Genomic DNA, 27,983 nt, shown 5'->3' on the forward strand with positions numbered 1-27,983 from the left:
TTCAGTGCCGGTGTAACTTTGAGCAGTCACTCGATGAAACCATTGTAAGTCGAGGACTACCTGTATAGAAAAGTAATTCAGAATGTCTTCAGAATAGGCGGCCAGGGAGCAGTCAGGGTGATGGAGGGCAAGGAGCTGTAGGCTGTCGCTCTAGAGCCCTGGTGGCCCTTTAAGGCTAACAGCCACCTCCTGGACCTCCTGTACTTCTTGCAGGTACAACTGCTTTGTACCTCGCGGAGGTCCTTGGGCTGCAGCCAGAATCGCTCCGAACAGAGTGCGCCGTTCCAGATAAAGGAAGGGTTTGAAGGCGAGCGGAGGCAGCGGGCGGAGCAGGGCTCGCTCCCAACCTCTAGCTTGGGAACCCGGAGCAGCTCCTTCGGGCTTAGTAGACTGTCTGCTGGCTAAGCACTCGGAGCTGGCAGCCTGCACGCTGTGGCGGAGCCGCTGCCAAAAAAAAGGCCACCCCCTTTTCTCCTCTGCCGCTGCCCTTCCCGGGACAGCCTCGCGCGCCCTCGCATTCTGCGGACGGGCAGCGGCGTCCTGACTGCGGGAGATGGAGCCCCGCTGGGAGGAGGAGGAGGAGGAGGAGGAGGCGCTGGCGAAGAAGCGGGACCCGGGCGAGGTAGAGCGAGGGAAAGCCAAGCGGGCCGGGGAGGGAACAGGTGCCGCGGGCATCGCGGCGCTAGGAGAAGGCGGCTCTCCTCCTGCAAGCCGCCCGGCGGAGGAGAGAATGCCCGAGGAAGGTGAGAGCCAAGGGCGAGGGGATTCCTCGAACGACGCCGTCCGGCGACAACGGCCCAACGGCTACAGCAAAGCAGCTGGACAGGAGGAAGAGCAGGAGGAGGAGGAGGAGGAGGAGGAAGGCTCCGCAGAACAAGGCGCCAGGCCCATCCGAGCTGGCTCGGTCCCAAAGGAAGATGTCAGGCTATCTGCCCCGGGGCAAGAGGTGATCATGTTAAGGAGAAGAGCGGTGGAAGTCCTGCAACCCACTGGAGAGCCGAGGGTCTGCGAAGAAGCCCTGATGGGGGAGCTCTCCGAGATGGTACACAAGGTGGTGAAGAGCAGCAGCTGGTGGGAGAGGCACGGCGTGGATGACACCATTATTGCGCTGAACCTCCTTAGCCTACCCTTAGGTAAGGAAGGGGTTCCCAACGGCCCCCGATGGCCCGTGTTGGGTGGGCGGGAGAGGCGAGCCCTATCATTCCACAGCTCGGTTTCTGTTCTGTCCATCGGGAAATCCACTCTGTCATTAAGCTGCCTGCCACAAGGTGGGTCCTCCTAGGAAGCAGTGGGAGGCTGTCCCTTTTCCTAGCGAAAGCGAGGATCAAATGTCCCCAGTTATCACAGGGAGAGGCATGTTGAAGGCAAGCTGCTTTGCAACAGTTCCTAAGGCAGGGGTGTTACTTCATCCACTGGTGTAGGCAAAAGACCTAGTTGCTGATCCGGTTGGTGTCTGTGTAGTAGATGATGTAACAGGGGAAGTCACTGAGGAACAATAACATAGCATGTGGCAGCATCTTAAAGAGTAACACCTTCATTACTGTACTGCAGAAGTTGGTACAGAAAAGAACTGTGATTCATGCATGGGTACCCTGGGAAAAAAAAGTTTTAGTCTTAAGATCTGACAACAATCTTTGTTGTTTTTGAGGGAGAAAATAAATAACAGCACAGCTACACTTTCGGAAACTAGTATGTAATTTCTGATGACTGATTAGCATCTAGCAGTGAAATCTTGTCCCACTTAAAAATTTCTTTGGAGTGTCTGACCATGAGATGGGCTAGATGAAATGGAAATGTTGTCTGATTCCAACTACAGCAGCCTGTAGCCCCCCCCCCCACCTCTTTTTTTTTTTTTGGCATGCTGACAACAATTTTCACGTAGCAACATGACTTTTTTTTTTTTTTGCATTTATATCCCGCCCTTCTCTGAAGACTCAGGGCAGCTTACACTATGTCAAGCAATAGTCTTCATCCAATTGTATAGTATATACAAAGTCAACTTATTGCCCCCAACAATCTGGGTCTTAATATTATATGATGTCCAATAGAAAAAAGGCTATATCTACACATCTATAAAAATGAGCATAAACACTGCTCCAGTGTTGTTATAATTGACAATGGAATAAAACAGATTCTTTTTAAGAAAATAAATTTTATGAAATATACAATTTAAAAACATTAGACATGATACGACTTGTCTGGTACAAACTTTTCTAACACTTTTTCTTTGTGTAGATTACAATATAACATTATGCATATTCCATATATACTTTTTGTACATTCAATCACACTCCAGTTATATACATATTCCTTTTATATCTATTCAAATCCTGAATAAAACAGATTCTTAAAGAGCTTGTCATTAATATGTGGTATATGTGGTAAAATACATTAAGCAAGGATAATCATAGTGGATGAACTTTTCTTCGGTGTTATAAAACTGCATTACCATGGCTTATTGTACTCATATCCCACAACCTTGTGAAACAGACTAGGTTGAGAATGATTAGCTGGGTAGAGTGTGCCCAGTAAGCTCTACAGTTGAGTGGAATTTGAACTTGGCTTCAACATCTTAACTATGACCCCACCTTTCTTTATTTTTTTTATTTTTTATTTTTTTTAATTTGCATTTATATCCCGCCCTTCTCTGAAGACTCAGGGCGGCTTACACTATGTTAGCAATAGTCTTCATTTTATTTGTATATTTATATACAAAGTCAACTTATTGCCCCCAACAATCTGGGTCCTCATTTTACCTACCTTATAAAGGATGGAAGGCTGAGTCAACCTTGGGCCTGGTGGGACTTGAACTTGCAGTAATTGCAAGCATCTGTGTTAATAACAGACAGACTTAGTCTGCTGAGCCACCAGAGGCCCTGGTGGTTTAAGAGTTGTTCTGCATGATAACACTAAGGTGCTGCTTTCTAGTGTGAGACAGCAAAAATAATGCCAGTTTGAGGAAGTTCTGACTGCATTTCCAACCCTTAATTTGTCTTGGCAATGGAAGAGACCAGGTGTTTTATCCACACCAGAAATAGAGAGGACTGGGAAACACCAGTAACTGGGTGTAGACGGGTCTGCTGGGATCATTTCTTGGAACTGGAAAACTGGAAACAAAGAAGCTTTTCTCCATTCCTCTCTCCCTCTTCTCTTGCTGCCCGGTGGGGAAAAGGGAAAGATATTTTTAGTTTCCTCTTACAGGGAAGAAAGTAGGATTAAAGTGCCATGGAAAAGCTACCCAGGGGTGCTGGCAGAAGAGCTCCAGGGATAGCTTTAATTTGGAAAATTTCACTCTGAGCCTTCTAACAGGTGTTGGCTCCCTGCTGAAGCTGCCTCTGACTTTTTCTATGAAGGAGTTATGGCCACAACTCTATGAAGAAACTGTGGGTCATTTCACTGCAGTTCCATAATGAAGCAGCTCATGGTTTCCTTGAAGATCTGCTAGAAGATCTGGCAGTCATATGAGAAAGACTATTAGAACAGGCAGACCTGTGAAGAACTCAACACAGAAATTTCTTAGCCCTATGGGGAAGCAGTGTTTTGTACAGCTATCAAACATTTTGCGGGTGGACTACTGGACATGTATCAGCTTAACATGAATCTGTGGTGCAAGTGGACCAGTGACACGTCAGGCATGGCCCTCATGACTTCAGTGTGGATGTATCAAAGTTATGGGGCTGGTTCTTTTTTTGACACATGCCCTATATCCAAAACTCTGCTGGTTCACTCTGGACTGATACACTAAAAACTTCTGCTTTAGTGCTGGCTATACTGAGGTGGCAGGCAGTTGTACTGCAGGAGAGCACCTTGCAGGAAACTTCTGTGGAGGGAGGAGTATCAGATCTTTTTAATGCCAAGACAGCTGGCCTCTCAAAGTCTCCTTCTTCTTTCCTGCATCCCGTAAGTTAGGAAGAGAAGTGGGAAACATGGGTGTTTGGCTCAGCAGAAAACCTTGACTGTCTCACTGCCAAAAGGTAAATGACTCTGAAAACCGGAGGCCAGGGCATGGAAGGGAGAATGGCCAATAAGAAGAGGGTAGGTGCCTTTTTCTGAACTTTGCTTAGAATTATTTGCTGACCGCTTGGCTCTGCTTCTGCCAACCGAAGTATGAAAATACTGTTTTCACAGAGGAGCAAGAAATGAATGGATGCAGGCTTCATGGGGGAGGACAATGCAATACCTTCCAGTTGAGAAATTGCACATGGGCAGTCCTCACCCCAGAGCAAGCAGGGCGGATAAGCCCTAAGTATCTGTGTGCTGTGGGAGTAGTACAGTTTTTTTTTTTTTTAATTGAAAGAGTTTAAAAAAAAAAAAAAACATTTCCCCCCTTTTTTCCCCCTCCCTCCCAAAAAAACAAAACAAAACACCCCCCTCCCTCCCCCACCCCTCGGCTTCCCGGGTCAATCACAAGGTAAAGTTATACATAAACCAAACATAGAATAAAATTTTCCCTTCCAATCCAAATAACCACATCCAAAGCTTTTCGTCTCTCAACCCCCTCCCCATTACATAAAATAACTTTCTAATTATTCAAAGGCAATCTGATATTTCTTAATCTGATATCTATTTTGTAGATAATCAATCCATTTTTTCCATTCAATTAAATATCTTTCCTGCGTATTGTCTTTTAAAAACGCTGAGATTTTAGCCATCTCAGCCAAATTAATAACTTTCAATATCCATTCTTCTATTGTAGGTATCTCTTCTTTCTTCCAGTATTGTCCAATCAACAGTCTTGCTGCTGTTATTAAGTTCAAAATCAATTTAGTCTCAATCCCTGTACAATCCATTATAATTCCCAAAAGGAAAAATTGTGGCAGGAACTTTATCTTCTTCTTCAGTACATTTTGAATAATCCACCAAATTCTTATCCAAAAGACCTTAATTTTCTTGCAGGTCCACCAAATATGAAAATATGTAGCATCATCACAATCACACCTCCAACATTTCGCTTGGATATTAGGATACATACATGATAATTTTTTGGGATCTAAATGCCAAATGTCAAATGTAGTACAGTTGATCGAAGATAATAAGTCAGGGATGTTCAATCGCTGAATACTTCAGAGTATTTTGCTGTATGGTCCTAGAGTTAGTGAAACTCTAAAATGTTTCTCTTTATATCAGAAAAGTCTGCAACCGGAATGCAGGGAAGAAAAGCATGAAGCCACAGCTTCCTCAGTGAACCTTCCTAAGGGCAGATTTGAAATGCTTTTCTTTTCTGAAGTAGTCATGAAAACAGAACACCTAAAATGCAATTGATGGGAGCAAGATGTCTCGATGCCCTACCCAATAACAATCCACCTGAATATTATGTATAGTATATGACAGCCTTCTCCAATCTGGTATCAGGCAGATTTATTGGTTCATAGCATCTTTTGGCCATAGCCAACATAACCAAATGCCATGCTGATAGGAATGGCCCAATTCATATGGAAGATATACAGGAAGGTGAAATACAGAATCCCAAACAATTATATCAGTAAAATTAGAACTATTCTTTTGACACAGCCTTCTGGAAACAAGTTATTTTTCTTTATTTTCTGGGGCAAATTACTCAGATTTAGTAAGAGGGCCCCAGTTCTGATTCATTGCTATCCTTTCATGTACCTCCATTGGAGACCTTGGGTTACCACAATCTTTTGGCCTTCCTTATTTATGTGGCATGTTTATTTCAAAGACAAAGTACCGCTGGATAATGCAATAAATTTCTTGAAGAAAGGGCAGGGCAGACATACAATATACATGCTGGATTCTCCTGTCTTTTGAGATAAAAAGTGGCTGCCACTTTCTCTGAGTGTATCTTATATGATTCATTTGATATATGATGAAGAGATTGACAACTAGGGAGAAATGTGGCTGTTTAATAAAATGCTTTGCAACTACAAATATAGCAACGTTATGCTATGCTGCAAGATGAACCCTGGTCCTTCAATTATTCCTAGGCTATACAAATATCCATTGAGACTATTAATAGGACAAGGTGCCTGCTTATACTGTTAATGGATTATTCCAATAACATTGCAATAATCGAACTGGATGCAAGTCATGTCCTGCAGATACACACTGTTTTTGTATTTAAGGTATCAGGATAATGCTTTCAAATATCAGATTAGGACCAGATGTGATAGCAGTTCTGTAAGAGGCTGAAATATGAAATCATCACTGTCATGTCATATTATCTGCTTTCATCCTAGAATGTGACAATGCCACCTTATCTCAAGGAATGGTCCTGCACAGACAGAGAGAATCATACCGAATGTTCTTTAAATTGATGGTTCAGCCAAAATAAATACATCATAGTGCCCACTAAAATGGGCAAAATTGGGTCTTTAGTTATATATTTTAGAGATTGTTTAGCAGAGGTAATTACAAACAGAAAAGGGATATTAAATTAGAGATTATCATACTGCAGCCTTCTTAACTTCTGCCCTGCCTTTCAAATAGGATTTGTGTTTCGAATCGGTTGGGGCTGTAATTCCTGGCAAACCTACCCCTGTTACAAGAGTTCTGGGACTTCAACTGAAATGCCCTGCTGGATCTTCCAAAAACAGGAATCTGCATAAAACACACTATTAGGCAATCATTAAAGCATTAAGCTTTGTTGAACTGTAAATAGCAACCCAGTCTCCTATCTCATTTTATTATTTATTATTTCCACCATCAAAATCCTACCATTTTCATCTGTATATACTAAATTAGTTTCAGTTGTGTCTCTTATATATAGTGCTATTCCTCTCTTCTTACATTGTGGCAATGAGGTAAAGATTTCCTCTAATTTTGGCTGAATCAAAAGATATTCCTGTTGTTTTTTAATGTGCACTTCTTGTAAACAAATTATGTCTAATTTTAACTTCTCTAATTTATGAAATATTCTTTTCCTTTTAATAGCCGAGTTAAGACCATTTATGTTCACAGTTATCCATTTCCTCTCTTCCATCTTTAAACTTTATAATTAGGATTTTTAGCTCTGGTTGATCGCACTTCACGTTGTGGCTTAATTTCCACCCACCGCGCCTTGTTCCTTTTCAATCATTGCTAACAACTCTGATTCCTGTAATTCAACCAATGTGACTTCTCCACTTGTATCCATTTCTTTCTCTTTAAGATATTCTACATAAAATTCTGGTTCTTTATCTATTAGTCTCCTATCTCATGACTATCTATCTAGAGACAACTGACTAAAGAATAGAAAACAATAAGAATAAATTGACATTTTTCACAACGAAGAGATGTAACTAGTGGGGACTCCAAGGCTCTGTTCTAGGACTGTTAATTAGCTTGACACTAAATTGTTCAGAATGGTAAAAACAATGAAGTACTGTAAACAGTTCCAAAAGGATCACTGCACCATGGGCATCAAAATGTCAGATGTTATTTTGTGTGAGTTCAATGAAAATGTTGACACAGAGTCAACATCTGCTATAAAAAAGGACAACAGCATCATAGGGAAAATAAGAAATGAGTTGTCAATATTGTAATGCCCATATCTAGAACATGGGTGTCAAACTCAAGGCTGACGGGCTGGATTTGGCCTCCAAGATGCTTAAATCTGACCCACAGGGCCAGCCTGGAAATATCAAAGGGCTGGCCACTGGTGCCTCTGCCAGCCAAAATGGGCCATGCTAAGGCCCCGTGAGGCCCCCACGCGAACTGTTTTTGGCCTTCCCAGCCTCCAGCAGCACTCTGCTGACCAAAAATGGGCTTCCACACGGAGGCCTCACAGGCCCTGTTTTTGGCCAGCAGAGTGCTGCAGGAGGCCAGGGAGGACAAAAACAAGGCATGAGGGGCCACATGTAGCCCTGTTTGGGCCGGCAAAGTGCTCCAGGCTGAAAACGGGGTGCGGGGAGACCACACATGGCTGCCCCACACCCTGTTTTGTCGAACAGAGTGCTGCAGGAGTCTCCCTCATGCTCCCCGCTGCCCCCCCCCCAGCCCACAGAGGGGAGCTACAGTGCTGATCTAGCCCTTGAAGAAATCCACTTTGACACCCCTGATCTAGAATATTCCTGTTGATGAACTTCAAAAGGATAGAGTGGAATTAGGGAAGATTCAGAGGAAGGCAACTGAGATGATGAAGGGGCTGTAGTAGCTTCCTTATAAAGAAAGTTTTCAATATTAGGTCTTTTTTAGTTTAGAAAGAAATGAATGAGAGGTGACATGACTGAGGTGTACAAAATTATGCATGGTATGGGTAATGTGGATGAAGAAAGCTATTTTCCCATTTCCAAAATACTAAAAACTGAAGTTCGCAGATGACACAACAGTGATTGGTCTCATTTGAGACAATGACAAATCTGCATATAGACATGAGGTCGAATGACTAGCCTTGTGGTGCGACTGTAACAATCTGGAACTGAACACACTGAAAACTGTAGAAATGGTGGTAGACTTTAGAAGAAACCCTTCCATACTTCCGCCTCTCACAATACTTGACAACACAGTATCAACAGTAGAAACCTTCAAATTCCTAGGTTCTATCTATCATGAGATCTAAAATGGACAGTTAACATCAAAAACATCATCAAAAAAGGACAACAAAGACTGTTCTTTCTGTGCCAACTCAGAAAGCTCAAACTGTCCAAGGAGCTGCTGATCCAGTTCTACAGAGGAATTATTGAGTCTGTCATTTGCACCTCTATAACTGTCTGGTTCGGTTCTGCAACCCAACAAGAAAGACACAGACTTCAGAGGATAATTAGAACTGCAGAAAAAATAATTGCTATCAACCTGCCTCCATTGAAGACCTGTATACTGCACGAATCAAGAAGAGGGCCATGAAAATATTTACAGATGCCTCACATCCTGGACATAAACTGTTTCAACTTCTACCATCAAAACGACGCTATAAGCATTACACACCAGAACAACTAGACACCAGAACAGTTTTTTCCCGAAGGCCATCACTCTGCTAAACAAATAATTCCCTCAACAATGTCAAACTATTTACTAAATCTACACTACTATTAATCTTCCCATTGTTTTCATCACCAATCTTTTTCCACTTATGACTGTATGACTGTAACTTTTTGTTGCTATCACTAAGAGTTAAATTGCAACCTATGACCATCATTTGTGTTGTAAATGTTGTACCTTTGATGAAGGTATTTTTTTCTTCTTCTTTTCTTTTATGTACACTGAGAGCATATGCACCAAAACAAATTCCTTGTGTGTCCAATCACACTTGGCCAATAAATTCTATTCTATTCTATTCTATTCTAAAACCAGAGGCTACCCAATGAAACTAAATCCCGGAAGAATCAGAGCAGACAAAAGGAAAAATAGCGATAGCAATAGCACTTAGACTTATATACCGCTCCATAGTGCTTTACAGCCCTCTCTAAGCAGTTTACAGAGTCAGCATATTGCCCTCAACAATCTGGGTCCTCATTTTACCCATCTCAGAAGGATAGGAGGCTGTGTCAACCTTGAGCCGATCAGGATTGATCTGCTGGCAGTCAGCAGAGTCAGATTGCAATACTGCATTCTAACCAGTGCGCCACCATGGCTCTTTGGTGTACACAAAAGCACAGTCAAACCTTGGAATTCATTACTCACAAAATGTGGTGCAGGCTACCAGTTTGGCTGGCTTCAAAAAAGGGTTGGACTTGAACCAATTCATGGAAATCACGGAGATCACCTTTGATGGCAGTGTGGCTGTCTCTGAAGACTTCTACTGGGGTGAAAAATGGGCTTCCTTGCTTGGTTGTCCACTCTGAGAACAGACCTCTGGATGAGATAGCCGGAGATCTCATCCAGCAGGACACTGCTTATGTTCTCATGCCTCTCGCCTGTAGCTTTGAACTAAATCTAGTTATCAAATTATATTTGTAAAGACTGCCATGGAAGATGATAAATGACATGAATTTGGGCTGCATTGTTGCCTTTGCTTATATCTGGAAAGATTCTAAGTGCTTCTTTTCCATTTCCAGGATTCCTGCTTTTACGTTCCAGCAATCCTTTTGTGTTCCTGGTGGGCATTGCTGTCCTGGGTGTGGCCCATTTTACCCTCGCTGTCAAGGCAAGCCACTTGGCTAGCCACAATGCTCTGGTGGAATCCAAATCATGGGGGAAATTATGGAGCATATTCTTCATTGAGGTTTGTTTTTAGCTATCCCATTCTCTGAGAGATATTTATTTATTTATTTATTTATTTATTTATTTATTTATTTGATTTCTATACCGCCCTTCTCCCGAAGGACTCAGGGCGGTGTACAGGCAAGAATAAAACAGACGGTACAATATACAAATTTAAAATGCAGTTAAATAACTTATTTTAAAATTGGCCTGAGAAGTAAAATATATAATAGAAAGATAGAAAGCAGGACAAGACTTCTGTGGGTATGTGATATTCGTCCAAAATGAAAAATGGACACAACCTACATAAATTACATTAGCTAAACCAAACCATCATATACATTTATTTCATTTGCTTTATACACTGCTAAAATTATATAATTTATGAGAGTTTATGATAATATTTAATAAGAAAGAGAACGTGGTCATTTTGAAACATGCCTGTCCTGATTTTCAAGTTTCAATACAGCCTGCTATCAGTGTTTCACTGCAAAATTATTTGGAAATGCTTGGGGATATTGCCAGATTCAGACAACTCAAAGTACAATGCTTTCCAGATTTATTTATTTTTTTCTTAGGTACTGTGGGAGAGAACAACTAGCTTAATGCTATATTGATTCATTGCTTGTGTGAATGCAGTAACGATGAATTAAATTAATTAATTTAAATTAATTAATTGCAGCTACTTAAAATCAAAGAGATGATAGCAGTTGCCAAGTAGATTAAATCTGCATTCTAGCTCTTTTAAAAAGGCATGTTATTTATATTGTGAAGAATATTAATATGTGGCACCTGATGTTGATATTGTAGATGCTGCATAAATATACAGTTGTTATTTGGACATAATCTCTTAGGAACGAAAGAGTTCTTTCTACATTAATTAACTAATTAAATATGTCAATTATGCTAGTCAGTAATCACATGTCTTATCTTAGGTCTAATCAAGTTTTCATTCCCCCTTTTTTGGATCTTGACGGATAATTGCATTAATATATTTGAAAATCCTTTCCTCCTTCCTCTTGTCAGGTCATAGAAAGTAATAACATTAGTGCCACAATTGGCAAAAGCTAGTTCTGTTGTATTATTGTAAGTTAGTAGAATTTGGAATATTTAATGGATTTTAATGTTATTTGCAATTAAGTGTAGGAAAATGTATTGCACATCACAGTAAAATGGAACTAAAATTAGCATTGTTCTGATTAGGGGGATTTCTGCACCACTGAAGGGCAGATGGTTGGAACAGCTTGAACTAAATCAATATCTCCAGTCAACAATCAATAATCTATTTCCTTCTCAGCAGCAGTCTAAGAAAGTCCAGAATATTTTTTTCATGTAGATTATAATTACATTTTTATTCTTTGTCTGAAAAGAATGAGTAGGAAATAGCCAGAATACATACCCCAAGAACAGAATGGGACAACTTGCCGCAGCCAACCGGCCACGGCTAACTCGCCACGAGACAACTCACCATGGCCAACTTGCTATAGGACAACTTGCTGTGGGACAATTCAATTTAATTAGTTAAAATAGTTAAATATATATATTAATTTTCATCATTCACCTTTCATTTTGTCCCTCCATTAGCATCCTTTCTTTAAGGATTCTATTGCACTATTTTTTCCATATTAGTGTAACTCTTGTCCCAGGGCGAGTTGGCCCGTGGCAAGTTGGCCGCAGCAAGTTGGCCGTGGTGAGTTGGCCAGAACAAGTTGGCTCTGGTGAGTTGTTGTAGACCCCTCCCCCCAAATAATGGCACTTCTTGGGGAAAAACAAACGAACAAACCACAGATTCATTGAATTGAGCCCAGTAATGCATTGCACCTGAAATAAATGTACTGAAAGGGAGTGAATGGAGACTATTTATACCTGATCCCCTGATTCATTTTGGAAGCACATTTATTGACATAAGTGAAGTGCTTTTGATTCTGTATCATAAACAGAGAAGAAAATATTTCTGGTCACAATTAGTACAACTGAATGACCTTCAGAGAACCGAAAATAGTTTATATTTCCAAACTTCTTTTATTGTGGATTATTGTGGACTAATATTAAATGCATATATACTCAAACGTATGAAAGTCTGCACTAAAAGAGCAACTTAGAGAGCCGCAATTGAAAAAAAAACACAGTTCTGAATCTGTTTCTATGGCTCTCAGTTGCTGCTTTTCTTGCACCAAGGTGGGTTTTCTGTTTCAAAAATGGCTGACAAGCCCTTGGCTTACAACCATTTGTTTAGCAACCGCTTGAACTTACAATAGCCCTGAAAAAAGTGACTTACAACCAGTCCTTATGCTTACAACCATTGCAGTAGCCTCACAAGCACATGATCAAAATTTGGGTGGTTGGCAACTGGCACATATTTACCACAACTGGATCAAGGGATGAACATTTGTGATATTTCCAGCTTGTTTCTGGCAAGCAAAGTCAACAGGCAAAGCTGGATTAACAACCACATGATTCATTAAACAACACAATTCACTTAACAACTGCAGTGATTAGTTAACTGTAACAAAAGGGTTGTAAAATCAGTGTGATTCACTCAATCGCCTTGCTTAGCAGCAGAAATTCTGGTCACAAACTGTGGTTAGTGATATTATGTTTGAATTCCATAGAATTGTAGAGTTGGGTAGGGATCTTTTGGCCCTCCAGTCCAATCTCCTACTTAATGCAGGAATCCAAATTAAAATATTCAGGACAGATGTCTCTGCTGTAGTCCCCACTTGAGCACATATAGCGAAGGGAACCAACACCTCTCTGCATGATTGGTTCCATTTTTTATTTCCCCCCTACTGCTTCAATAACATTTAATCATAATCTGTAGTGTGACTCCATTATTCTGTGTCTTGCAATCTGGAATGAGAGAGAACAAGCCTTGACCTACTTTGATCGGACAGATTTGTGGATACTGAAAAGCATTATCTTGGCATTTGTCTTTTCCCAAGACTAAGCAAGCCCAACTACAGCGATGTCTCTCTTCATAAAGCTACGTTTGAGTCCTCTCATTATCCGCACATTCTCTAAACTTTCTTTGAATGCTTTTAAAGTGTGGTGCCCAGAACTGGATACAGAAATCTAGATGAGATCTATCCAAACCAGAATAAGGTGGAACAATTACATCTCATATTTTCTAAATTATATTTCTAGTTATACTTCCCTTCAATCCCAACTAGTATGGCCAGTGGCATTTGGATGTGGAAACTGTATCAGAGTATCTAGAGCAGGGGTCAGCAACCTTAAACACTCAAGGAGCCACAAAGGTCCTAACCAGAAGCCCCCTTTCAATTCTGGAACTGACCAGAAATCCAGTTCCCCCATCATAGTCTCTTCCTAGTGCGGCATCCTTTTTCCTCTGCTGATCGGAAGTCCAGTTCCCCAATCATAGTTTTCTCCTAGCACGGTGTACTTTTTCCTCTGCCAACTGGAAGTGGTTCCCCCACCATAGAGTCTCCTTCTAGTGCGGCATCCTTTTTCCTCTACCTGTCCTAACCAAAAGCCATCAATTGTGGAGCCAACCAGCCACAGGGAGCCGCAGCAGGGGGATGAAAGAGCCACATGTGGCTCCAGAGCCGCGGGTTGCTGACTCCTGATCTAGAGCAAGGGTGTCAAACTCACAGCGTTATGGCATCATGTGATGTATCGGGACTTTTTCCCCCTTCACTAAACTGGGCACGGGCATGGCCAGTGCGTGACGCATTTGACCCACGGGCCGGGAGTTTGACAGCTCTGATCTAAAGAATAACAAGTTGAATACGTCTTTGATGTATATTTGTTTTATATGTAATTGGATGACATAGGCTGACTAAATGTCTGCATTGGTACATTATGGACTCCTGAAGGTGACTATAGTGAAACTGTTATCCCATCAATACACCTGTTTAAATCAAATGACTGTTTAAATCCAATTAAATGATTTGAAGATTTATTCTGTTATCAACCTTGTTTTAAAACTGCCACACACTAACAAGCAGCAATCAAATTTAGGAGGGCAACTTTAAAGATCTTCATTTTCAACGTGGTTCCTTCTAGCTGCCTTATTTTGGAATGCAACTCTGATTGTTGAGTATTATGCAGAAGTTCATCATTTTTTGGGTGATGGGAGCTATATTCTAACACATCTGCTGGGTACCATAAGACATACCATGTACATATGTGGGTAATTGCAGTGTTCTTTATTTACCATTTCTTTCTGTCCTAGGTTTGCTCCGCTTTCACAGCAGAACGAGGGTCCTACAACCATGTCAAAATGCACCATGCTTATACAAATATCATTGGCCTTGGGGATTCCAGTACATGGAAGGTTCCTTTCCTGAACCGTTATGTTTATATGTTCATCGCACCTATTGCTGTACCTGTCGTCACTCCTTTTGTAGCCATTGGTATGTTACTGTCCTCCGAATCCCCCTACTAATGAGCATACCCTTCTCTTCATTCGTTTTACAGTGTTAATGTTGAATGCAATTAACTCTCTTTGTTAATATTGTCTGTCAATATAGCTCACTGTATGTGGTATTCTGCCTTTGAAAGAATCAGAGAAGTAGAACGAATAAAGATAAACAGCAGCTTAAACCTTCTTCCATGAGATAAAGCTATTCACCCAGCAGCTTGCAATACAGATTATATGATGTGTTATTGGATAAGAACCTCTCCCAAATCCCTTTGCTCCTGTTTAATTAAAAAAAAAATCTATTCTAAAAAAAGAGAGTAGATTTTGAAAGATTACAATCAGATCCCTGGATTTTTTTTAAAAAAGAGAATTTCAAATTTGATCAGAGAATAAGCACCAGGGAAAGTGGCCTCTGATCCTTTCCCTTGAAAAATCAAAGTATTCCCTCCCACAAGCTATAATGTGTGTCTTAGAAGGGAAAGCCTTTATTTTCTTCTCTTGGGAGTTCCACCCATCAAAAAAATAACCTAAAGGACAATTGTTCACTCCTTCTTTCAAAGCACAAAATCTGTGGAGATTCACAGTCATCCAGTTCATGGTTGTTCCAAAGGCACTTTTTCTGCAGGCAACTGAATTATCTTGTTTTTTCCTCTGAAGACATTTCTCTTCTCATCCAAGAAGCTTCTTCAGCTCTGACAGTACACTGGGGAATGGAAGGATTTATATTCCTTGCAGACAGCTGGTAACCTGCATCCTTTTAGAGGGTCCTTGAATCACTTGGAGGTTTTTCTGTGTCCTCAGGGTCACCTGAGTAGCGCTCCTGGTTCTTGTAGTCTGCATTTTTTTTCTTTCTCGCGAAATCCTTTCAGGCTCCCACACCACTCAAAAGGTGTTCATCCCAAATTGTATAGTTAAAAGTCTGTAGAGATTCTCAATCATCCAGGTCATGGTTGTCCCAAAGGTGCTTTTTCTGGAGGCAACTGGACTTTCCTGTTTTGTCCTTTAAAGACATTTCGCTTCTCAGACTTTTAGCTATACAATCACGTGACAGTGGGGATGCTGCATTAGTCATAAGTGGAAAAACTGTCACTTTTTTTCATGCCGTTGTAACTTTGAACGGTCATTAAGTGAACTGTTGAACGTCGTTGTTGTACCTGTACAAGATATTGAGAAGAGATTAGAGGAAACATCTAGCCATTCCTTATTACTGGTAGTGATTTCTTTAGATAAGGTCTTTGAATTTCCTTTTCCAAGGCTGTGTGCACAATGGGCTAAGTGTCCATTTCTTTGACAAGCCTGTAATGTCCTTTCCCATCCCGATTGTTCGTCTGAATAACTACTCCCTTCCCTTTCTCAATCTCAGACCAATTACTTGTACTTTTTTTTTCCCTACAAAAACTGTAACAAGAAGAAACAGTAGCTTCCCAGTAAACAGAAGCTTAACTTATTGTCGTTTCCATAGGTTTACTCACAGAAGTAGAACTGAAAACTGCCATTCGTACTCTGTGTTGTATATTCATTGGTCTGTATGCCCATTGTTGGCTGCTGATTAATATCTCAGGGTTCCAGTCTATCTGGTCTGCACTCGTCTGTATGTTGATCACCCGTGCTCTCCTTGCCCATGCATACATCCATGTCAATATCTTCCAGGTAAGGTTATCAACCAGTAGTGAAATCCAAATTTTTTTACTACCGGTTCTGTAGGCATGGCTTAGTGGGCGTGATGTGGCTTGGTGGGCGTAACAGGGAAAGGATACTGAAAAATCTCCATTCCCACCCCGTTCCTGGGGGAAGGATATTGCAAAATCTCCACTCCTACCCCGCTCAGGGGGAAGGATATTGCAAAATCTCCAGCCAGAGGTGGTATTTGCCAGTTCTCTGAACTACTCAAAATTTCCACTACCGGTTCTCCGAACTGCTCAAAATTTCCGCTACCGGTTCTCCAGAACCTGCTGGATTTCATCCCTGCTATCAACCCCATGTTGTATGAAATAATCTATTAAATTAGCATCTCTTGGCATAAGTATCCAGCATTGTAAAAGTGCACATTTCCCCTTTGAGTATATTCTGGTTGCCCAGACATGCCATATGTCCAAATGCTGCTTATAGATGAAGTTCCCCTTGTTACAGTGTATTTAGCTAGGTTTTGCCCTTCAGCGCAGAAGATCCATCGAACTCTGATGGGCCATTATCCCTCAATCCATTCCCAGGAACCATAATTTATTTAAATTTTAAATATTACTAGTTTGCTGATATTAGTAGATATTTTTACTTTGGTACAATTTTAGATATTATACTTAATATAAAACACTGTTTATGTTATACACCACATCCTGGGTTTTATATTTTATATGTTAGATGCTAGTGAGGTCGTTTTACAAATGTATTTTAACTCTGTACTAAATTTTATTTGTCAATTAGTGCTGGTCTTCGATTGCAGTAAATCGAATTGAACAATTGATTGGAAACCTAAAGAGATTGAGAAAGGGAGCTTTAGAGACTCTGAAAAGATAATTGGAGCAACTATTTTCAATGTGTCTGCTATTTTTAACTATGTGATTTTTAACTATGTGATTGACTGAGGCTATGATCCTGTGCATAGTCATGCAAAAATAAGGATGCTTCTAGCTGTAGGCTTCTTAGAAGCAACATAATATTGGGCAATCATTTCATCATTCATTCTGAAAGAGGTATTTTTTTTAATTAAAAAATACATACTGGGAAAACATGGAAATGTTTCTGATCGTCCTATAGAAACTTGGTGAGATATAGTCTTAAATAATCTTGGCAAGATTTGCTTCCAGGTATTTGATTGTATTATTATTTTTAATTGAATGGTGAATACTGAGTATTTCTCAGAAAGAGTCTAATTTGTATTTGGGGAACTTGGATCTCCAAAAGTTGCTGAATTCCCAGCATCCTTCTCTACTGCTTCTGCTGGCTGAGATCAGTAACACATAGAGGGCTATAGGTTTTCCATCTCATGATCATACCTGTTCGCTTTTTGTATGAGTTTTTCTGCAAATATTTTTTATTTATTTTTATTTATTTTTATTTTTTATTTTGTCACACAGTATATATAAGCATAAGCATGAAATAATTATACAGTATATAAGCATATATATAAGTATGAGTATGTAATAACTATATTAATTGGATATAATGAAAGGAAACAATAGGACAGGAACGGTAGGCATGCTTGTGCTCTTATGCACGCCCCTTACAGACCTCTTAGAACTGGGGTGAGGTCAATAGTAGACAGTTTTTGGTTGAAGCTTTGGGGATTTTGGGAAGAGACCACAGAGTCAGGTAGTTTATTCCAGGCATTAACAACTCTGTTACTGAAGTCATATTTTCTGCGATCAAGATTGGAGCGGTTAACATTAAGCTTAAATCTGTTGTGTGCTCATGTATTGTTGCAATTGAAGCTGAAGTAGTCTTCGACAGGAAGGACATTGTAATAGATGATTCTATGAGTTAAAGTCAGGTCATGTCGAAGGCGGCATAGTTCTAAATTTTCTAAACCCATGATTTCAAGTCTGGTGGCATAAGGTATTTTATTGTATTTGGAGGAGTGGAGAACTCTTCTTGTAAAATATTTCTGGACACGTTCAATTGCATTGATGTCAGAAATGTGGTATGGGTTCCAGACAGTTGAGCTGTATTCAAGAATTGGTCTAGCAAATGTTTTATGTGCTCTGGTTAGTAGTGTAGTGTTTTTGGAGAAGAAGCTACACAAGATTAGGTTTACAACTCTTAGAGCCTTTTTTGCGATGTAGTTGCAGTGGGCTTTGGCACTTAGATCATTTGACATGAAAACTCCAAGGTCTTTAACAGGGGGTCATCTGTAAGGTAGTGTCCATCAAGCTTGTACTTAGTGTTTAAGTTCTTTTTTCCAATATGTAAGACTGAGCATTTCTGGTTGAGATTTGGAGTTGCCAAGTTTTAGACCATTCAGATACAAGGTCAAGGTCTTTTTGAAGGGTAATTGTATTGTTGGTGGTGTTAAATAGTTTGACATCATCAGCAAAGAGAACACAATTACTTCTGATAGGGTCACAGCGATCATTAATGTATAATATGAAGAGTGTTGGTCCAAGAACGCTGCCTTGGGGAACGCCACTTTTGACAGGAACAGGATTTGATAGAGCACTGCCAATTTTGACCACTTGTTGTCTGTTTGATAGGAAAGCTGTTATCCAATTGTGGAGGGGTCCTGAAATGCCATAGGATTTTAGTTTTAGGAGAAGTTTATCATGTACTACTGAGTCGAAAGCTTTACAGAAGTTTATGTAAATTGCATCCATTGCTTTGCCCTGATATTCCACAGAATGGAATCTATAACATTGCAAATGGCAAAGAAATTGGACAAAACATTCAGATAAGCTGGTGTTGGTACACTGGTTAGAATGCAGTATTGCCGATTAACTCTGGCCATAGCCAGGAGTTTGATCCTGACCGACTGTTGGAAGAGTTAGTCAGCAATACTGCATTCGGCTCAAGGTTGACTCAGCCTTCCATCCTTCTGAGGTCGGTAAAATGAGGACCCTCTCAGCTGGTCTAGGCAAGACCCAGTAAGGGGACAAGTAAGAGTCGGGACAATCATGCAACTGGGCCAAACTCTGCTTTAATTCAACCCCCAACAAAACCAGAGCCTCAGAACACAGCGAGCAGGAAAAAGAAAAGTCCTTGTAAAGTCAGCGCTAGGAGCGTCTGCCTCCCAGTGCCTTTTGAAGTCCTTGGGCCCCGCCCCCTGGCCGGCCCACAGCCATGCTCAGTAAGCTACCATCCGGCGGTGGCTGGTGTATGTCTGGTTGCTGACGCCCACGCGGTTGGGATGGCCCAGCTGATTGCACGTGGTTGTCATGGGAGCCTCCAGAAGCTGCCACTTTCTCAGCTGAGCTGCGCAGCGTTGAGGAATGTTCAGTGGGTGGCTCCTGGCCATCGTGGAGGCTGCCAGAAGCCATCGGATGCTCAGCTGTGTGATGCAGTTTGGTAGGTTGCTGCCACAGCCAGGCGTCATCATCTCCTCCACGCCCCTAGACATGTCGAGCCCTGAGCCAGGGCTCGACAGAAGACTCCCCGCTACCAAGAGTCCACCTGGAAGACAGGAGATAGATGTGTTAGACATGACCCTTATGGCATGCAACTCCACCTCCTTGTTTGGTGGGATACTGTTGGTGGTATTGCTGCAACAAGCATGTGGCCTTAAATCCCGCTCCGCTACCCAGGACGCCTCAGTGGCGGAGTAGCCCTTCCACCATACCAGGTAGTGGAGTTTACCCCTGTGTAGTCATGAGTCTAAAACCCCATCGATCTCATATTGGTCCAGACCCACTGGGCTTGGTGGCTCGGGAAGGGGCCAGACGTTGGTAGCCTCCATGGGTTTTAGCAGGCTGCTGTGGAACATGGGATGCACCCGGCCCAGCAAGCTTGGGAGCTTCAGTTCCACTGTCATGGGGTTTATTACCCGAACAATAGGAAATGACCCTAGGTACTTAGGCCCCAGCTTTTTGCACGGTACACTCAATCTAAGGTATTTCATGGAGAGATATACCTGGTCCCCGACCTTAAAGGGTTTGTGGGCTGCTTATTTTTCATCAGCCTGAACCTTATATAGGCTTCAGCCACTTTGTGCAGTGCTGCTTTTACAGCTCCCCAGGTCTCTGGTATCTTGTCTGCCCACTCTTTCAGGGTTCCTGGGCCCTGGGCCCCCTGGGTCCAGTCTGGAATGGATTAGACTCCACCCCATGCACCACCTGGAAGGGGGTGTACCCAGTGCTGCTGTGCACCATGTTATCGTATGCTACTTCCACGAAGGGAAGTAGGCCTGCCCAGTCTGTCTGTTGATATGAGACGTAACATCTCAGATAGCATTCCACCATGGAATTTACTCGTTCAGCGGCCTTGTTGGTGCTGGATGGAACGCTGAGCTCAAGCCTTGGGAGGAACCTATGAGGCGTGCAAAGTCGTGCCAGAACCTGGTGGTGAATTGCACCCCCCTATCCAAGATGATACATTGGGCACCCCGTGGAGATGGTAGATGTGAGGAATAAACAGTTTGGCTAACTGCCGTGCCGACGGTATCCCAGTGCATGGCATGAAATGTGCCTGTTTTGAGAACAGGGCGATGACTGTCCATATTACGGTGTGCCCGTAATAAGGTGTACTATGTGTACGCTATGTGTACATGGCGATCTCTTCCCATGGTCTGACAGGATTTACAACGGACTGCAGGAGGCTAGTGGTTTTTAAGGCCGTGCCTTCATTGCTGTGCACATCGGACAACTTTTTACATAGTTCTCAATCTCTTCCCTCATGTGGGGTGGAGGAACCCCAAGGAACCCAAAATGGCGGGCCTGTTTGACATTGTGGCATTGCTGCAACACAGTGGGTCTTAGGGCAGGTGGTATATATAGTCTGTCATTCCTTCATCTCTGTGCGTGAACAGTGTTTTGCTCTCCACCAGCCAGGAGTCCTTTAACAATGCTGAGTTAGGGCTAGGGGTTAAGATTGTTGGGGGTAATAGGTTGACATTTGTAAACCGCTCAGAGTATGCTACAAAGAACTATGTAGCAGTACGTAAGTCTAAGTGTTGGTGCTATTGATATTTCACAGATAAAAAATCCTTCATGGCAGACAGCATTGCTATCCCAAGAGTTTTGGTCTCCTGATGTCCTAATAAATTAACATTTGTGGTTTATCTTATAGCATATTGGCCTACCCATGTTTTCACCTGATAAGAAGCCAAAACGAATCCACATGATGAGCTGTGGAGTTCTCAATTTGCCTCGAAATCCTCTGTTGGACTGGACTTTTGGACACTCGCTCATTAGTTGTCATGTGGAGCATCACCTCTTCCCAGCTTTTTCTGATAACATGTGCCTGAAGGTGCGAGGTTGAATGGCAGATGGAATGGAGATTTGGAAGAGTAGGGTGGGGCAAAATAAATACCTGCTGTTTACTTGTAAAGAAAAGGGTACATGATTAAAAGCTGATGAGTTTCATATAGGCCAATTTTTTTACATAATTCAGAATTCTTTGAGATTGAAAGTGGGCACTGGGCAAATCCTATAGGAGGGCTGGACTAGATGACCTAAGGTCCCTTCCAACTCTGTTAATCTGTTATAGATGTCATAAATAAAGACTATAGACCTGAAATCGTATTTTCTAAAGAATAAGTTTCATTTTTGAATGATAAGAAATATATTTCACATTGGATATTGTAATCCTTCCTTCTATATATCATATGTACAGCTACAGTAATTTCATTTTATTTTATGGTACTTTACATCACAAAATTGTTGGTTCCTCTTCAAGAATTCTTCAAGTTCTTTTAAGGGAGCTAAAATGACAAGTATCTCAGAGGTTGCTAAAGCACTCTGTCTATACTGTTTAATTAATACTTATTTCAGTTTTATATATGTTGGGAAGCACCCAATCTGGCAAGGAGGAGGGCTCAAATGAAGAGTTAGCCTAGAGTCACTACACGCCCGTCAAAAGGCTATGATTAATAGCCAACTTCCAAACTTCTTGGAACCTTATCTATTTGTTCCCAAGAGAAAGCTGCCAGTCGGGAGATTCCTGTTTTATAGGTAGAACATAATAGTTAGCTTGAACTCTACATGTGTGGATCTTGTTGTTTGCGCCTGACAAGATTTCTGCCATTTTTAGTGACCAACAATGTTCTTTATATTTGGCTCTGGGCCTAACCTAATAAAAAATAAACATTAGTATTTACTGTAATACTAACGTTATCTTTCCGTTATATTCCAGATAAAACCTGTGGTTTCTCAGTATTTGAAAAAGAAGAAATTACGATACAATGAAGATTCTTACTGGTCCCGCTTGAAGCTATTCCTGGACAAATATGAAGAACTGATGGTCTATGCACCTCCTATTTCTGAACTTGTGGGGATTCAGTAATGGTACTTTTATGGCTAGAGCTAGGGCCTTAAGGCAGCATAGTTTCTTTTTCCAAGATCAATGCATTTAAAGTCTAAGTTAAGTTATCAGGGGAAAATAAGTACGTTATTTATGTCTTCCATATCAGTCAAGCAAAAATGGTCTTTAGGTACTGGATCCCACTGCCCAGTAATGGGTCATAGGGGAAAATCAATAGTTCCAATTAATTCAATTGTACTATCTTTGATTTTCTTCTCTGCTGTAATAATCTTTGCACACTGATAAACTGTATTTTATGGATCATTTCCATTCTGCTATTCTGCAACATGAGGGAGGGAAATCTAAGGGCTATTTAATGTTCTTCCTCTTAAATTAAAATAACTTCCAAGTTAAAAGACATTTGCACAGTACAAACTTTGACAAGTTCTGTATGGCAATTTCTTTTCCTCATCTTGGGATTTATGACAGCAAAAACATAGATCACTGCTGCTAACCGATCTGAAATCCACACTGCAGAAAATGCAAGCCGTCTTCACAATATCTGCATTTTTAGAGTAGCCTTCCTCAACTGGTGCCTTCTAGATATGCAAACTCCAGTGACCAGAATGCCAGTTAGCATCGGAATTTCTGAAATTCTAAAACATCTGGAAAGAACACTGGGAACGAAACTTATTAGAGGAAGCTTTTCCTAGAGGTTAGAAGAAACATGAAAAAGTTGCATTGACTGTTGGACTGATATTCACATAGCTCTAATTCCATGAGAATTTATACAGTAAAGAGATAGCGCCTATCAGATGCTTCATAGATTTTCATTTTTTAGCACCCGCTTAGCAGGTAGCAATCCCCAGCCTACTTTGACTGATCTGGGAAGCTAAGGAAGGTCAGGCCAAGAGTATGCTTAGTAGACCTGCATAGAATATCAGGCTTGAGGGCCAAACTGGGAAATCAAAACCCACCCTGGAAGACGGCAGCAGTAAGCCACTTCTGTACTGTTGCCAACTCCTCACTCCCCTTACATAGATCCGTTATTGCAGTTGCCAAGAGTTGAGCTTGACCTGAAGGAGACTTTACTAAAATTTCCCCTCCTGCAAAAAGCAAAAAAAAAAGGCTTATTTAAATTATGATGCTGAATGGTTGAAGGAAATAGAATTGTCATTACCAGCGGACCTTTTATTAACACAAATGATGCAAAGAAGGACTGTATAAAAGGTCCTGCTGACGAATGTGGTGATATCTATGCAAAGTAATAAATAAAAGTATGAATAAATAAAAATAAAGAGAGAATAAATTATTACCCAATCGACTTGTGTGGAGGGAGTGTGGTTTAATACAGGGGTCTCCAACCTTGGCAACTTTAAGACTTGGGGACTTCAATTGGGAATTGAAGTTTCCAAGTCTTAAAGTTGCCAACGTTGGAGACCCCTGGTTTAATAAAAGAAACAATGTAAATGCAAGCATATTAGCCAAGGAAAAGCAGCAAGTAGATATCCTTGAAAAAATATTTTGAAATAAACTCTAACTGACTTGATGAGCTGGCATGGCCCCCATGTTCTTTAGCTAGTAAAAACCAGTCCACACATTTATGATACAACATACAACTATTATTTACATGAAAATTACCTAAGCAATAACGTGCACTGGAAACCTACGTATTTTGCTGTTGTTTCTACCTAAGGGTCCATTTTTCCCCTTCTGGAGAAGTGCCCAATGATCACTGTTTTCTATTTCTGGAATGAAGGTGCATAGTGTTAGCTTTCTCCAGCTTGTTAGTAGTTTCACTTGAGATATATTCCTAACACTGCTGAAATATGTCTATCAGGAGAACATTCTTTTCAAATATGTGTTTGAATTATGTATTTACATAATTAATTTCTAAAAGCTGGTTTGGAAAAATCTGGAATATTACTAATAATGGAAGGGCTAATTGTGCATCAAGAAGCTGAGCTATGGAGAACAAAGAGAGATCACTTCACTATTCTGAAAATACGAATCTGTGATGGATGCTTGGTGGCGCAGTGGTTAGACTGCTATACTGCAGGCCACTTCTACTGCCTATCGGCTGCCTGAAATTTGCAGTTCAAATCCCACAAGGCTGAAGGTTGACTCGGCCTTCCATCCTTCTGAGGTGGGTAAAATAAGGACCCAGATTGTTGGGGGCAATATGCTGACTCTGTAAAACTGCTTAGAGAGGGCTGTAAAGCACTATAAAGTGGTATATAAGTCTATTGCTATTGCTATTACTATCTTTTGAACAGTTCTCATACTGTACAAGAAAAATGTTTTCTTTAATTACGTTTTAACTCATAGCAAAATGGAAGTGATTTTCCAGTAACTTTTTGTTGAATGCTCTTTTTGATTTTCCAGCTTAGCCTGCAACCTGCTGTGTACCGGAAGAATTCTACCCTAATACTCAACCTTACTCTACTTAGGGCAGTAGATGGACTTCAAGTCCCAGAATTCCCCCAGCCAGCTTGTTGGTTGGGGAATTCTTGAACTTGAATGCCATATGTCTTAAAATTCCTGAAGTTGAGAAACACTGGATTAAGGGTGTTACCTGAATTCAGTCAGTATGTCAAGTAAATCATGTAAGTTTAGCGTAGGTGAATCTAGGCAATTATGGTTTATTGAATAAAACATGCTTAACGAATCTGGTTTAAGTGTGATGTCTGAATCCAGCTATATACCTGAGTGGATAGTAAATGAAAATAAATCATAACTGATGTGTTCCGTTCATGACAAATGAAACAACAGGCATTGAAAGTCCGCAAAGCAAAGTCTATCTCTAAACATTCAGATACATTTCTGGAAATCCGCCTGATCTTTAAAAGGACATACAATTGGGCTTTTTAATTGACACCTTCAATTTGATGGGCACTGAGTGAAATTAAGGCTTTATCATTTCAGATTGGAAGTGAACATCACATAGAGAATAATCCTGAATTGGCAGAGCAGGGTTAGTTGACTTAATTTTCAATCGGTTTACATTTACTAATTTAATTATCAGCATGATTATCAACATGGATTTCTGTGATGGCTCTAAAGACTTCCCAATCTAGCAGCACAAAGATTAAAAAGGGGGAACATTATTCAACCCAGCTTTACTCTGATTTTGTTTGTGTGAAAAATCAATTCCACTCCTACATGCTGCTAACATAATTACAGTTCAGTTTGGAAATGGTAAGTTTGACCAACTCTAGCTTGTCTAGAATAAAAAGCATAACTGTGTGTGTCAACTTAGCTAGAATCAAATACCTTTAGGGCCAACAGACTTATTCATAGTTAAATAATTATAGTATTTAACCCTTAACAAATACTGATTAAAGTTGAATAAAGTATAATCTGTGGCTGGGTTCAGATGTCATGCTAAGCCAAATGGAATTTATTTGAAGCCAGCTGTGCATTATTTAATAAATCATAGTAAAACATATGGAGTCTTAACTAGTACTATATAGAACTGCAAAAATCTAGATTGCCACAAGATGGTAGCAGGCAGATGTAGAAAACTCTAATTCTTTCTGCCATTTAGTGGTTGCTTGTATTTTTGCAGTCCATATATGCTAGTTTATCATAATATATAAATCCACTGAAAGATATGTACTTGTCACACTATTCTGTGCTCTATGTAATGCTTCAGCAGCACATTATGCAGAGCACAAAAAAGGGGTGGAAAAACTAGTCAAAGAAATTAATAGTATGAAATAAAGGGGGGAAATAAATAAATATTTTACATCAGTACCTTTCGATATATCTTTCCATATCTTTTGGCTCTTGAAAATAATCTTTGTGTCTAAATGCTGCTTCACACATTGCTTTTTTTCTTTAAATTTATCTTTTTTCAGATTCTCATTATTTTCCCCATGGCACTTTCGGTCTTCCCTTTCCTGTCAATCCTTCACTCTTCATATAATTGTTGCACAGTGCCCCTCCTTCATGATCAAGCCATCTCAAAAGTATTTATTTCACGCTGATCTCTTATTTTTGCATTTATTTTAATTTCATTCATATTCATTCAGCACACATTCATCATTTTTCTTTTGAGAAACCCAACTCTAATTTCCAGCGTAACAAGCTGGCAGAAGAATACTTTTATATACAGCCATTTTTATTTTTATTTTTTTCAGTAACCATTCCTTTTGCAGAATAGGAACTTCTTTCAGTATTTCCCATGTCCTAAAATTTCTCTGTCCAATTTTCTTACTTTTATTAAATATATTGCAAAGACATAAACACTTATTTACTTGCTCTAGTTTTGCTATGCCATTTATAATTAAAACTAAAGATCTGGACAGAGTCATAAGGGAGAAGGCACTTTTTTTCAAATAGTCTCTTTCCAAGTTGTTTGGGGCCTTGTGGGTTATAGCTGGCATTTTGAATGTTGGTCTGAAACAGGACAAAATTTGTTTACCTTATTACAAGGCAGTAGTAATTAATGGTAAATTAAATGCTTTTTATCAGTAACTTTATCTCAACATTCCAAAAACTTTTCAAAGACAATTTATCCACAAACTGTGTGTTACTGCAAGCCAAGCAGTTGTAATTATGTACTAAAATGGCAATTCCTGGATCTGATTTTTCAAAGAGTGTATAATCCTACTTGACAGAGGCCAAATCCTTTTGCCTGGCCTTCCTTTTGCCTGGCCTTCCTTTTGCCTGAACAACAGCAACTGCTGCTAAAGCAGAGGCTAATTTTACTATTTCTCAAGTGGACATTCATAGAATTCTCTTGAAGATCGTATTGTTTAACACCACAAGGTCAAGGTTTTTGGGGCAAGGCCAACACCCAGGGACACAGTGCCCTATTTTGAGCATGACCCCTCACATATAAAGAGCACACAACGAGGACTTAAGGGAATTGAACAGTGGGGAAACGAAGGCAGATGCAGTATTTCTTTCTCTAGTACATAATCTACTGCCAGAGAATGTATCAGCAATCAATTCATAATTTAAAAGCAGCACTGAATAAAGCTATAGGTGTCAGCTAGTCCTTCACGAAGGAATCAAAGGAGAAAAAAAAGCCTACAGCAATGTTTCTCAATCTTAGCCATTTTAAGAGGTGTTGACTTCAACTCCCAGAATTCCCCAGCCAGTGATTCTTGGCAACTGGCGTGTATTTATAATGTTGCATTGTCCTGGGGTCATGTGATCAATATTTGTAACTTTCCCAGCTGGCTTCTGACAAGCAAAGTCAATGGGGGAAGCCAGATTTGCTTAATGACTAAATGATTCACTTAACAACTGTGGCAATAAAGGTGATAATGGGGCAAAACTCGCTTAACTGTCTTGCTTAACAATGGTAATTTTGTGCTCAATTGCTTATGTTTTATATTGAGGACTACCTGCAATTAAAATTAGTGCTAACAAGGTCAGCAGTTATTTGGTGAAACCAATGTGTGCTTAGCTTGCAGGGTTGCCACAATATTGTTGCAACAAGAGTGTCAAGGTGGTTTAGGAAGCAGACTGTTTTGCTAGAACAGTTTTTTCCCGAAGGCCATCACTCTGCTAAACAAATAATTCCCACAACACTGTCAAACTATTTACTAAAGCTACATGATGAGCTAATCTTCTCATCGTTTCCATCACCATTCTCTTTCCACTTATGACTGTATGACTGTAACTT

General features: G+C 40.5%; 1 protein-coding gene across 1 annotated transcript; it reads left to right on the forward strand.

The window, feature by feature from the left end:
- Positions 1–399: 399 nt before the first annotated feature.
- On the forward strand, positions 400–27,924 carry FADS6 (fatty acid desaturase 6). Its single transcript, XM_058173043.1, has 6 exons — positions 400–1,133; positions 9,933–10,099; positions 14,273–14,453; positions 15,924–16,111; positions 21,173–21,352; positions 22,238–27,924. The coding sequence occupies exons 1-6, from the start codon at positions 554–556 to the stop codon at positions 22,385–22,387; spliced, it is 1,446 nt and encodes a 481-aa protein (XP_058029026.1). The 5' UTR covers positions 400–553; the 3' UTR covers positions 22,388–27,924.
- The last annotated feature ends 59 nt before the right edge of the window (positions 27,925–27,983 follow it).

Source organism: Ahaetulla prasina, chromosome 2, assembly GCF_028640845.1.
Source record: "Ahaetulla prasina isolate Xishuangbanna chromosome 2, ASM2864084v1, whole genome shotgun sequence".
Lineage (NCBI taxonomy): Eukaryota > Metazoa > Chordata > Lepidosauria > Squamata > Colubridae > Ahaetulla > Ahaetulla prasina.

What these genes read in the sequence shown, in the direction of transcription:
- FADS6 (XM_058173043.1), top strand. Translation starts at nt 554, where the DNA reads ATGGAGCCCCGCTGGGAGGAGGAGGAGGAGGAGGAGGAGGCGCTGGCG. An exon ending in GGAGCATATTCTTCATTGAG is followed by an intron (nt 10,100 to 14,272) that starts GTTTGTTTTTAG and finishes TTTCTGTCCTAG; the next exon opens with GTTTGCTCCGCTTTCACAGC. An exon ending in CTGATAACATGTGCCTGAAG is followed by an intron (nt 21,353 to 22,237) that starts GTGCGAGGTTGA and finishes GTTATATTCCAG; the next exon opens with ATAAAACCTGTGGTTTCTCA.